This window comes from Nanorana parkeri, unplaced genomic scaffold, assembly GCF_000935625.1.
Source record: "Nanorana parkeri isolate BGI_ZX_2015 unplaced genomic scaffold, ASM93562v1 scaffold810, whole genome shotgun sequence".
NCBI classification, from domain to species: Eukaryota; Metazoa; Chordata; class Amphibia; order Anura; family Dicroglossidae; genus Nanorana; species Nanorana parkeri.
Window position 1 is genome coordinate 238986 of NW_017307078.1, and position 13806 is coordinate 252791.

At 42.6% G+C, this 13806-nt stretch overlaps 1 protein-coding gene across 1 annotated transcript in view; it reads left to right on the forward strand.

Moving 5' to 3' along the window:
- Window positions 1-435: 435 nt before the first annotated feature.
- LTBP4 (latent transforming growth factor beta binding protein 4) overlaps window positions 436-13806 on the forward strand; it is a 75580-nt gene continuing 62209 nt past the window's right edge. The window contains 1 exon segment of the mRNA XM_018565069.1: window positions 436-939. Coding sequence (XP_018420571.1) covers window positions 720-939 — 220 coding nt within the window. The 5' untranslated portion in view covers window positions 436-719.

Consider the following 13806-nt stretch of genomic DNA (forward strand, 5'->3'; position numbering starts at 1 on the left):
AATTTGCTGATTTACTGAGAGTGATCAATAAGTTCTTCATACACAGGAATATATATGTGGCATCATTATAGCAATCAGCTATAATAAAACTATAAAACTATTTGCATGTTTCTACCTTAGAAGCAGGTGCGGGATGCAGTGATAACAATTTTGTCATTTCTGTCTTGCTATGCAGTCTTGTTACCTCAATTATTCTCTGTATCCTGACTGTATATAAATATTTGGATCAGGGAGTGAACGGGGTTAAAGTGAGCCCTACTAATGGCTGACGGTATACCCTTGTAAACATTGTTGTTGGATCACTGCCCAGTGACTGTTTTTAATTAGTTGATCCACATTTCATATTGTAGCCAGCATGCTGTGTAACCGTTCTTGCTTAATGTCACTCCCCTCATCCGTCCTCTCTCTCTCTCTCTCTTTTTTTTTTTAATCTCTAACTTTCTTTGCTGTAGTACAGTGAGAGTATCCTTTAGTCCAGCTTTGTGCTCTCCTGTGTGAGGGGATTCTAACAACACCAGACCCCTTAGGAGTAGCAAACCAGTTCTCCCCAAATCTCCCCCTTCCTTCCCTCCTTTCTAGTTCTACGTGAGGAGCAGGAGGAGTTTGAAAAGTAGACAATCCGCAAAACTTACACAGCACCAAAGAAGAAAACTAAACCCACTCCCTGAGGCCCCCAAGAGCTAGCAATCCATTGGGGCCTCTGGGGGTGAGACCTCAAAATGGATAGAAGGCTGATTTTTCTTTCTGTTTCTCTCTGCTGCTTGGGGTGGATGCCAGCCTCCGGACAGGTGGAGAAGGTCAGAGTCATGTTCACACCCATGATCTGCCGTGTTCACTGCGTGGGGGGCCGATGCAGGAACCATTGTGAAAAAGGGAACATGACCACAGTCTACAGCGACGAGGTCGCAAGAAACAACGGGGAGAATGGATTTCGAGCCTGTGAGTATGACTTCATTCTCTCATGTCACGCATGGAAAATCTTGTACAGAAAACATGCACGGAAATCATCTTTGTCATTCATGGCAATCTGTAGTCGCTTAGCACCTCCTTGCATGTGTTTTACAAGACATCCCAGCTGTGACTGCATTGTAGGTTTGATATTACTAAGGAAAGTCTGTATCGTTAGGTAGTATAATGTTCTTAAATAGAGAGTATTGTCTAATTTGTGTTGCATACAGATTTGGAAGATAAAGTAACAATGATTAGTTCAGACATCTAGCCTAGGGACTATGCATTTGCTGCTGAGGTTATATAAGATGTGAGCTGTGTATAAAAAGCAACTTGGCATACAAAATATACAAGTCCACTCTTTTTTTGGCAATTGACCAAATTTTGCAACTAAGGCCAGGAGAAGGCAACCTTGGTACAGTAGAGATCTGTAACTACCAAACTGTGCAACACCCAGTGGGGCAATATAGCCCATACCATAGCACTTGAAAAGTACTAGTGGTCCAGAGCAAAGTGTTTTTTCTTCACAGTTTGCATAGGTTTACAGATCCTCTACAACACACCCCCTTTTGACATTTGCCCAAGGTGCTGGACTGTTTATATGACCTTGAGTTACACTGAGTACATTTGAACCAGACCCTCAGGTCCAGGCTTACATTTGTACTTGTCCTTGTTTGCATTTCTCTGCTGGTTCCTCTTGGTCCCTCAATTGTACAAGTTGGTCTTCTTGGCATGCATATTGTAACAGCCCGCTATTTGGCAATTGACCAAACTTTGCAACTAAGGCCAGGAGCAGGCAACCTTGGTAAGGTAGAGATCTGCTTTAACTACCAAACGGTGCAACACCCACTGGGGCAATATAGTCTAAAAATTGGCACCTGAAAAGTACTGGGGGCCAAGAGCAATGCACTATTTTTACAGTTTGAATAGGTCCACAGATCCTCTACAACACCCCCACCCTCTTAGTATTTGCCAGAGGGGCAGACTGTTATCTGACCTTGAGTTACATAACATACCTTGAGTTAGTACTTACATTTATACTTGTTCTTGCTTGCACCTCTCTACTGGTTCCTTTGAGTCCCCCAAGTTTACAGTCTGGTCTTCTATGTGTGTACTGGGACCAGCACTATTTGGAGGTGAATATACAGGTACAGTATATGCTAATGGTGAATAACCTACTGTAAACTCACCATTGCAGAGAGATGTCAGAGTTAAGAAAAGTACCTTTTGGGCCAGTTCACACCATATGCAGTTGTGATGCAGTCCGTTTATTTGACTGCTGCAGTCAAAATACATCACAATGCTTTCCTATGGTCTTTCTTGTGCTTTTTTCACACTGCAATGGTGTGAATAAAGCACAAGAAAGCCCATAGGAAAGCATTGTGCTGTATTTTGACTGCAGCAGTCAAATAAACAGACTGCATCACAACTGAATATGGTGTGAACTGGCCCTTAGGGCCTCAGATGACCCTTCCTTCATGCAATAAGAATATTCAGCGCCTCTCCAATGATTTCCTAATTACTGCATATGAGACAATAATTGGGAGCATTGGGCTATCTCTTTTCATATCTGCCTTTTCATAATTGTTTAACAGAATGTTAAACAAACCAAACCCACCAGATCCCTTGTGATTGTGGTTTCCGTATATATCTGCAGATTTTTGTAATATTTGACATACTCAACTGGTATGTATAAAATGCTACTGTTCAGATAAACTGTGCATGCTCCACACACAATATTACTACTGCTTCTTCCAGCGGTTACACTTGCATCTTTTTTAAACTTGGGCAAATCTGTATTACACAAGTTTGGACAGAACTGTCATTCCAATCAAAAGGAAGCAGTAACAATGACAGTTTCTATACACGCCCTTTTATTTGTTACAGCAAGAATCCATTTTCATCCTCCACAAAATACCTAAAACGTTTTCAGAAAGAGAGTGGAGCTTTGCAGGTAGAAAGCAGGTAGATAGCTCTACCAAGATAGCTCTAGCTTATCACAGAGCAGTACTGCAGGTAAGTAGGTATGAATTCAGTGAGAGCATTTGCAAAACCCATGATTGTTCGAAACATCTATTACTGCACATCCAAGTTCTGGGTGTTGCATCACTGTGAAGTTCATACACAGAGCAGATCGGGCCAGAGGGTATTCCATGTACAGGAAGGCTGTTTCTTTCCAAGCTAGACACTGATTACTGACGTATGTCCTTACTAGAGGTCTGCAGAGCCTCATTCATATGAGATACTGTCTTCAGAAGTTACAACGATCACAAGTTATACTCCGCACACTTATATTAAGCATAACAGCCCACATCTGTGCACATGACCTAATTTCGCTAAAGCCGTTAGAGCAATATTATTTATGGACTGATATTACCGTGCTGATTCAATAAAGTGTTGGGGCCCAAGTGCAGGAGTGTAGGCTACAGCACATTTTTATGTTGTTTTAAAAGAGGGCTGATTGAAGCCAGGGGTAGGCAACCATGGGAAGATAGAGATATAATTTAACTACCATAAAGCTTCTAAAGATCTACTGTGTTTTGGGGTAGTAATGTTAAAAAAAGGAATATAACATTTAATGAGGTTTTCTATTTTTAGGCAGACACTAGGAAACCTATTAAGATCGCTTAAAAAAAACTGTTAACTTGCCTCACTGTATTCTGCAGAGATGAACCGCTGTGCTCAGCGGCCTCTCTGCATCAGTCCATGTCCCCTGCTGATTAGCAGCAACGCTTGCTAACTTTTACACTAAGGCTGCTTGAACTATGCATTGCAATATGTGGATCTATGTGTGTGAATATAGTGCTAGTGTGTATCAATGTAGAGCAGTTTTCAGAGGCTTAAATGATAATACATAATTTAGTACAAAGCCTGACAACTATCACCCACTTTAACTGGAACGGACAGCACTGATGAAAGGCAGCGTAGTCTTATTACACTCAGGAACAGCCCATAAGAAACAGCACTCTCTCAGGAATGTGGAGTAAAGTGGCCAAACATGATTTGAGTTTAGTCTGAATACATTCAGATCTCTTAAAGTAAGATTCCAGTACATACAATGCTGCTTTAACATTGCCAAAGCTACCACTTTGCAATGCTTACGTTATTAGGCAAATTAAGCAGTTAAGTGGTATAAAGTAAACTATACAAAGGCAGACCCATTTGTCACTGATAGCTGCAGCCTTGAATCTATTGTTCTTTCCTTCCGGAATCAATTTCCAGTGGTAGGAAAATCATTTACAAGCAGCACTAATGTAATACTAATGAGCAAGATATAAAATCATGTCAATTAGGAATTTCTTTTGTTAACTTTAAAGGTGCCTGCACATACTGCAGATCCAGCCGCCCGTGAGCGCTGTACAAACCTATATAGCAACATCAAGCTAACATGTATGCTATTCTACATATGTATCCTAATCCTATGAAGAGTAGAGGGGGTGGAGGGAATTTTGATTGGGTTGGGGAATCTCAGGCTGGGGGGAACAATTCTGTGTAGCCAGGTCAAATCCATTCCAGCACATTGACTTTCTGCCTGAGAAGGCTTGGCCAGCAGGTGTAAGGAAATGTCAATCATAAATGGCCTAATAAGATAAACGGTCAATGATGTCTATAGGTACTGTACCATATGAAACGTATTGTATATTTGCAGTGAGCACATATTTCGTTTTAATGTCAATTTTTACAGTATTTTTTTAAAGTAATTTTTGTAACATCAACTTTGTTATAAACTTACCGTTCTCCATTTTTTTATTGCAATTGTACATCAACTACTAGAGTCGGCTGTCAGAGCTGGTTCAGTGCTATCACTCTGCTCTCTACAAATCTGCTGAGATAAGATTTCGGCCACCCAGGATCATGGTTTTTAAAAAGTGGAATAACCAATAGACAAGCATTGTATTGACTTAAAGTGGAAAAGCTCTACCATTGCTAAAAGTAACTCTGTTGTCACACTAAACATCTGCCAGAAAGAGTCCCTGCCTAAGAAGATACATTGTACACACCTCTCTGGTGGCCCGTGTCTATTGCCTTCCCTACGTCCATCCCAATAATGAGGCAGCCTGAGGCGGACGGAGAAAGCAAAGAGAGACAGATAGGAGACAGAGCGACGAGAGACAGCCTGGAGAGACAGCGAAGGGAGACAGCCAGGAAAGAGAGTGAGGAGGAACAGCCATGAGAGTGAGTGAGGAGAGACAGCTAGCAGAGTGAGTGAGAAGAGAGAGCCTGGAGAGAGCAAGGAGAGACAGCCAGGAAGGAGAGCGGAGAGAGACACCCAGGCGAGAGAGAGGAGAGACAGCCAAGAGAGAGAGCAAGGAGAGACAGCCAGGGGAGAGAGAGGAAAGATGGCCGAGAGAGAGTGAGGAGAGACAGCCAGGGAGGAAAGAGGAGAGACAGCCAGGGGAGAGAGCGAGAAAAGACAGCCAGGAGAGAGAGGAGAGAATGAGTTAGGAGGCCTTACACTGACCGCCAGTGTAACGTAAGTATTCTTAGTGACCTGCCAATGTAATGGAGGCTAACAGCAATTTAACTGAGGTATATACAATGACCAGCAATGTAACAGAGGTATATACACTGACCAGCAATGTAACGGAGGTATATACACTGACCAGCAATTACCTTAAAATGATTGAGATTTCTGAATTAGCATAGATGCAATATTTGCTGGATTACAGTAGAATTCACTTTTTTCACTACAATGCCTCTTGAAAGTAAATATAAAACAAATCCCAACTTACAATATTTTGTATCTAAAAAAAGGGTCCTTTCCAGAGATTTTAGCTGCAAAACTGTGTAAGGAAATAAAAAGCAGTCAGGGGTCTCATTCAAAGTGAACTAAACTGTTGGAAGGCTGTAAAAAGGCGTCAGAGAGCTACACAACATGTCTGCTAACCACAGAGGCTGATAGCCACACACAATGACAGATACAGGAGATACAAGAAGAAGAACAGCTGAAATACCTTTCCCACGTTGAGACACTGCCAGAATCCTGGACTTTACCACCTTCTACAATGGGGGGAGGGAGGAGGTACAGAATTTTCATATCAATTAACTGCAATATTTAGACATGAATGAGCCATGGCTTATTTATATGTAAATAGCACCACCCATTCATATTTAAATATTGCAGCCTATTAGCAGTGGGAGGCCAGTAGCCCCTATCCTAATTTTGGTTGCCCCGTCTGCCTGACATCTTGTGTCTGGGTTTCAGCTGCCATGAAACCCTGACACAGCACTTAAAACCCGGACTGTCTGGGTGAATCCCGGACAGGTGCAACCCTAGTGGAGGGGAGGGTGGAACGTTTGCAGGCTAGTAGAAGTGATTTGGGTGGCTGTACAGCTGGCCAGATCACTTGTACTTTGCGCAGGCATCTCAGGGAATTCTTGTTGGGAGAAGCTGTGTGGGCAGCGCCTGCTACACCACCCTACTGTTTTTAATATGCCAATAGTTGAGTTCAGCTCAACTTTCATTTATTCATTTAGTTATAAGAAATACTTCTTTCTCATGCTGAAGGGCATGCCTGGGAGGGGAGCTTTGATATGCACATGATTTGAGAGCCTGACCCCATCTGTTCATACAACCTACCAAATTTAGAATTCGAGAAAGAGAAACATGTTCAAATTGATAGCATGTGGAGCGCAGCACGCCGCAACAAAATAAATGGCGTGGCTACATTGCGCCAAATACTGGGAATGACCTTGAGGGGTATAGTTCAATAGATTCTAAAGTTGTGTATACAAGTTTCTATTAGGGATGCACCGATACCAGTATTTTGGTATCGAGTGCGAATACCGAGTACCGGAAGTCCAATTCAGTAAGCCAGGCGGCATGTAATGACTTGCCACCCGGCTTCCCGATTATCAGGGAAGCCGTCCCCATGCTTGTCGTTCTTAGGTGACGAGAAAGCATGGAGCCGGCTTTCTGGCCAATTAGGAAGCCGGGCTCTGTGTAATGACGTGGCGCCTGGCTTCCTGATTGGCTGAGAAGCTGGCTCCATGCTCCCTCATCATTACACGGCGCCTGGCTTCCTGATTGGCCAACTTCCGACCAATCAGGAAGCCTGGCAGCATGTAATGACGTGCCGCCGGCTTCCTGATACCAGAAGTATCAGGCTAGGCATCGAAGCATTTGGGCGAGTACGATCACTCGCCCAAATACTCGGCATCTGCACCAATACCGATACTAGTATCGGTATCTGTGCATCCCTAGTTTCTATTATCTTTGTTTTTACCTAGCGGCTGAATGAAGAAAATGGAACAAATTCCTCTATTAACGCTTTGGAGCATTGATCAAGGAGTCTCCCACTGTTTACATTGTATTCTGACAGCAGCTGGCAGCCACTGTCAGAGTACCCAAACAGAGCAAGCAGCTCATTGGCTCCTCGCTCTGTTCGGGTGAGAATTTTCCGACATCAGATGATCAAGGGATTCCAGTCGGAAAAGTGCTGACACCGCCACCGCTACCCAAGCTTCAAATTTCTTGATGAACCGGCCGAAATTCGAAGCATGTATGCCCAGCTTTAATCTACTCACAGTATACACACTGCACACATTTCCTGCAGTCCAAGGACCATTAAAACACTTCATAACTACTATGCCACAATGAGAGTCTTGCACACATGCATAATATGCTTTGCTGCACACAGGATATTGACATTGATCATAGGCTATTTGGGGGTGTGAAAGGGTTGGGACCAAGCATAAAAGAGCAACTGGGGTTTTAAGTGACTCTAAAAGATGATTGTGGTGGCACTTTACAGACAGGAAGGCGAAGTACCTAATTAACATATATTAAAATACAGTGTAAGCCCTAACTGAGATCCAGTTGGGAAGATCAACTGTGGGATTTTATGGATCCTTAACAATTTACATCTGTAGCCTGGTGTTTGTTACTCATGTTTGTTAGACCCGAGAGAGTGTTTTGCCTTCCTTTCTTTCCTTCGTCTGGTAGGGAAGGTTTCACAATTTCCATGCCTGGAGATGTTTGCTGTGATGTTTATGAGGTCAAGCCAGCTCAAACGAAAAGGTCACAGAGACACATCTTTTCTTTTCCTGGTGAGACAAATATTATGTTAATAAAACTTCAGTAACAGGCAGTGAACTGAAGAATATCATTTCCATTTATAATAATCTCCAGGTGAGAGAAGTTCAACTGGGTAGGTAACTCTCCTAAGGGGAAGAGGGCCCCATTCTGATATGAAGACTGCAATGTATCATGAGTGCATGACACACTTTCCAAACTCCACACGGATGATGAAGGCAGATTTATTTTATCACAACAATAATCATTTGTTAAAAGGGAACTATCAGCCACAGTGTAAGCAGCCATTTTGGATAAACAGTCAAATAAAGCCTTTAAAGCACTTGTGCTTCTATGCCACTCACAAAGCCACAATGCTATCACATCTGTATGAAGGGTTTAGAGCCCATTCACACTTTTGCACACCGGTTGAGTATGGCGCTTTGTTGCCAAAATGAATCATGCCCATTTTTGGGGACATTTTGGACATTTATTTTTTTGGACATTTTTTTGGACATTAATACCATCTCTATGCGGATGACACTCAAATTTATCTTTCCACTCCACAACTCTCCCCCTCAGTGTCCTTGCGTGTCACTAATCTACTAAATGACATATTTGGGGTGTTGGCAGACCATTAATTTTTATGACTGTTCTGCCTTAACCCAATGCACATTAACATGCAACATAACATGTTACTGTGCATGGGTTAACACACTGTACATATGTAAAAAGGCCCTCAACATTATGGGACCTCAACCCTTAACGTTCAAAATGGACTGGTCTGTTAGGAAAATGTTTAGTACCAGAAACACAATTCTAGCACCTTTATAAAAGGGATGGATCACAATAACATCTGCACTTTTGAAGATTTATTAGCTAATTTAGTACCCAGACGATAGAATTAATAATGTATACAATAATATTAATGGAAACCCTCTCTGTTTGTATTTATTATGACTAAATGATACACGTTTAACCACATTTCAACACCTCCCCCATCCAGACTGATTGAACTTGGAGCTCCACCCTCTTCCACCTAGGTGGAGGCACTTTTTGGCATCTCTGCCTAGGGTGCCAGAGGTCCTGGCACAGTGGACATGAAAGGTGTACCTATTTCTCTGCAGGGATGTGACATATACATACAACTAAAACTGGCCATACACTAATTGAATTTTGACTTGGGAGTCCTGCTGACTTGGCTGAAATTTGACCAGCATGTAGACCCATTTGACAAAAGTCAATATTGCAATAAATTTTTGTCAAAGGTTTTGGTCTGAATAGATTTGGCTGAACAGTGTTCACACCCATTGCTGTCAGAATACAATAGACTGGTGGGGGGGATTCCCCTAACCACACTGTTAGTGTGGATGGAGGAAATGAGAGTTCCCAGGTGTATGGCCAGCTTTAGTCCTTTGCTCTGATGTTGGTGATTTATTTTTGTATATGAAAGGTTTTTTTTCACCCCAGAGCTCAATTTAATAGTAATGTGCAACTACACAACTGGCCACAAATGACTGCAGGTGCTGGCAGCTGTCATTGTGTTGTACAGCACTTCCCACCCGCAGCTGATCACATGAGCCTCACAGAGAAATTTGTGAGGCTAAGCGATCGGCCCCATTAACAAGTGTGAATGGGTTAGTGTGAGAGTTTGTGCTACAAGGAGGGTTAGTTTAAGGACCGGGGTTTGCAGGAAGGGTTAGTGTGATGTTTGAGGTTACAAACAGGTTATTGTGTGGGGGGCCATTGGGTAGAGCATCACTCTCAGTACCAGGATCTCTGCCCAGAAAATAACCCTCATGATCTCCATGCATAAAAGCTAATGTATCACCTTTTCCTCATTACATGATGACTTCTCCTTCTCCTGGTAATATTAGGTTTTCTACAAAATAAAATGTTTATTGCATGCAGAGATTGTACCCATATGGTTTGTGTAAGAGATGGCAAAATATTAAACCCCTTGTTAGCTGGCTACAACATACAAACTGTTTCTGAAATTTCAGCTGTCGAAGAGAAGTTATTGCTTGGGCTTCATGACACCATGGTTGGCCAACTGCCAGTGATGTCACCCCCTAGTTCTCTCCTTACCCATGCAGAGGGTTCCTCCCTTTAAATCAGTCAAATGGATAATGTAAGATGCAGGGAGGAGGCCTGTATATGGAAACCACATACTGGGCGAGTGTGAGTTTCCATGCGCTCACTTGCTTGCCCAGTGGGCAGCAATTTGCTGGAATGGGTGGATTGTCACAGTTGTAATACTGCATAGGCCCTTTCTGGAACATGTAACCCTTTGCAGTAAGAGCAACCTACATTCACTAATCATAAACAGACCCATCAAACCCAGAAAACATGTTATTTATTTATTTTAAATTTAAATTCAATAAATGTCATTCACACCAGGGCGGATCCGCTTAAGCGCGGTTTCCGCACACATTTTAAAAGGGTGGTTTTAGGTGTTTTTATTTGCATTTTGCGCAATTAAAAAAAGCCCCAAAAACGTGCTAATCAGCGGGTTTCCATTCCAATCTGTATGAAATCCACGCTGATAAGTACTGGAAAAAAGGTTCAGGCAGCATTTCGGGTGGCAGGCGATTCAGATCGCACAGAGCCACGCGATCACATAAACTGTTACCATAGGAACGTATGGGATCATTCATGTCTGCGGTTCAGCGTGGACAAATCTGCGCGATCGAACCGCCCTGGTGTGAACAGGGCCTTAAAAAAAATTTAAAAAATGAAGTACCTTTAACCTCTTGCCGTCCGCCCGTAGTAGAAAAACGGACGGACGGCACTGCTGCATCCCCCCGCGCGCGCGGTCGGCGCTGCCGGGTTTTTTTTCCCCCCCCCTGACCCCTCACCTTGAATCCCGGGATCCGCTGCCCCATCTTGGATCCCGGGACCGGCTCCGAGGGCGTCAGGAGGAGGAGGACGGGAGATCAGCTCCTTGCTGATCCCCGTCCGGGCTGTGAATGCAGAAGTGATGTGTGTTACATCACTTCCGCATTCACCTGTCAGTCATCTGGAGAGAGAAGAAGCTGATAAAGCAGATCTCTGCTTTATCAGCTTCTTTTGGGGTCCATAGGTGATATTAGGGGTCCTAGAGACCCCTAATATCTCCATAAAGAGGACCTGTCAGTGTGCCTTTGCTATTATATAGGGGGTTGTTATCCCCCTATATAATAGCAATAACAATAAGTGCAAAAAAAAAATATATAAATAAAAAAAAAGAAAAGTAACACATAAAAAAATAAAATAAAATAAAAGCCACATATAAAAAAAGGGGAAAAAACCCCCCCAAAATGTTTAACTCCCCCACCCCCACGTTTACGCGCCTATAAACGTAAATACGCGTCCGGTGCCCCAGCGCGCAAAAATTACAATTGCGCTACACATGTTACATATCGCCGCGAACGTCGCAGTGAGAGAAATCATTTTAGGGCCATCAATCACTGATAACACTAAACTGATGAGCGGTAACAGCTTTTAAAGCATCGCCTATGGCCAATTTTGGGTATTATCGTTTTTTGAGGTTTTGCGCGCGCACGCAATTTTAAGGCTTGACATGTTTGGTGTCTTTTTACCCGACGTGACCCCGTCTTTTATATTTTACCAAAAAATTGGGTAATAATAAATGTTTTATCATTTAATATAGGGGAAACTGTTTTTTTTTTTAATTTCGGTGATTTTTCCTTAATATAGTAAAAAAATAAAAACCCCAGTGGTGATTAAATACCACCAAAAGAAAGCTCTATCTGTCCCCAAAAAAGGGTATAAAATTCATTTCAGTACAGCGCTGCATGACGGAATAAATGTCAGTCAAAGTACCGCAGCGCTGAATACTGAAAAATGGCCTGGATGGGAAGTAACTTTAGTAACTTTAACACCGCGGATGTCAACTGGTTAACTTTGCTAGAATTGGCATTATGTGCAGCTCAAATTAAATGTCTAATTGCAATAATTATATTTCTACAGAACCATGGCCCTTCACGTTATGGGGAAGAAGAGAAGGGGAGGTAATAGTATAGTCCTGTCCTAGGGTGACAATGCTGTTCCTCTGTAGACACGGTATGGTAAGCATAAGCATGGTTACCCTAAGACAGTAAGCGGTGTAACAACAGGAAGTGTGTTCTTGGCAGGATCACCAGTTGGAAATAAAGGGAAAAAATAGGCCAGAAAAAAACCAAACACAAATGCAGCCACCACAGCTAAGGACTAGTAAACAGCAATATATTACATATTGTTCGTGGTTTTAGATGCACTTTAGGGCCCATTCACACCAGGTCCGTGCGTTAATCGCATGGTTCCATGAGATTAATGCATAGTACCACGCAATGCACCTACCATGTTTTAACAGCGCATGAGTTCCATTGCGTTGCCATTTATTTGAATGACACCCCAAATGCAATTCCCGCTGATCTGTGCCGCCACTGCGGTTCAGCGCATTGCGGTGTTGCATTTGCAGCTTTTTTCAATCTCACTGCAATGCATGGCATTGTGGTACTGGACATTGCGGTGCAGCCGAAAGCGGAAGTTGCATTTGGGGTGCCTTTTAAATGAATGGCAATGCAATGCACCGTCCACACTGTTAATGCACGGTAGGTGTGTTGCACTGTATCGTGCATTAATTGCACATACCTGTGTGATTATTGCAAAGGGCCCTTATCGTGTTTACAGACTAGTCTAAGTGGTAGTTATGTTGCTAGAATGTGAACTCCTGGCACAGCTCCTCCCCGTAAACATGGATCCCAGAGAAGAGGAAAGCTTTCTACAGGTTATGTGACAGCATGCATTAACCATTTGCAGTACGGTAACACACACGTGCACCTAAATGCAGCCTAAAGCCACAGTTGCACTGTCCATTCACAGATCCTCTGACAAGATCTGTGAAGGAAGAAAGTGCCATCAGCCACCGCAGCATAGGGCATGGTGGTTCTCAATGGAATATAAGTGTGGTGACCTCACAGCACTTCTAGTGCATTCATTCTTCCTCCCTTCCATGTTACTGAATGCCCATAACAAGGCATGGGCTGGAGGGAGCACCTGCAGGAGTTAAAGCATTGCACCTGTGATCAACTGATCACAGTTGTAATGCTTTAGTGGCTCCATTGCAAAATAATAACAAATGGCCATTTTTTTTATTATTAAGGTGTGTGCATTTATTTATTTATTTACTTTTTCAATGGACTTTGCCGTTAATCTGATGGCCAACATCATTTAGTATTGACTGATGTTGGCCATCAGATTAAAGGAAAAGGCCATTGAGAAATTAAAATAATAAATAGCTAAATAAATGCACACATCTTCATAATAGAAACAAATGTCCATAATGTCCATAATATTTTATATGCTTTCCCAAGAGAACCTGATATTCAGGGGCACAGCTACTCTTAGTAACTCATGCACCCACACACACCCTCATAGGTTGAATTCAATGGTCCTGTGTCTTTATTCAACCTTATCAACTTTATAACCATGTAACTATATCATTTAACCCATTTCCACTGAACTCATCCTGGACCTCCCTGCCTGTTAGTGCACAATGAAAAAAAAACAGCACAGTGATAAGCTCACACACACTCTGCTTTCTCTTCCTATCAGCATGCTTCTTGTGCTGCTTCTTCCTCTCACACTCCAGCCCACTGTACAGGGACTACAAGAGGCTGGTATCAGGTCATATTAAAGTACTTACACCACTGGCATTAAAAATAAATAAATGATGTAATAACAATTACAGAGCTGCATTAGTTTGTGTCTTTTAAATCTGCCTAGAGTTCAGCTTTAAGTGGCAAGTTAAAAATAGTCAGACTCAGCGGGGACGCACCAACATTAGCTTAAAGGTTGCT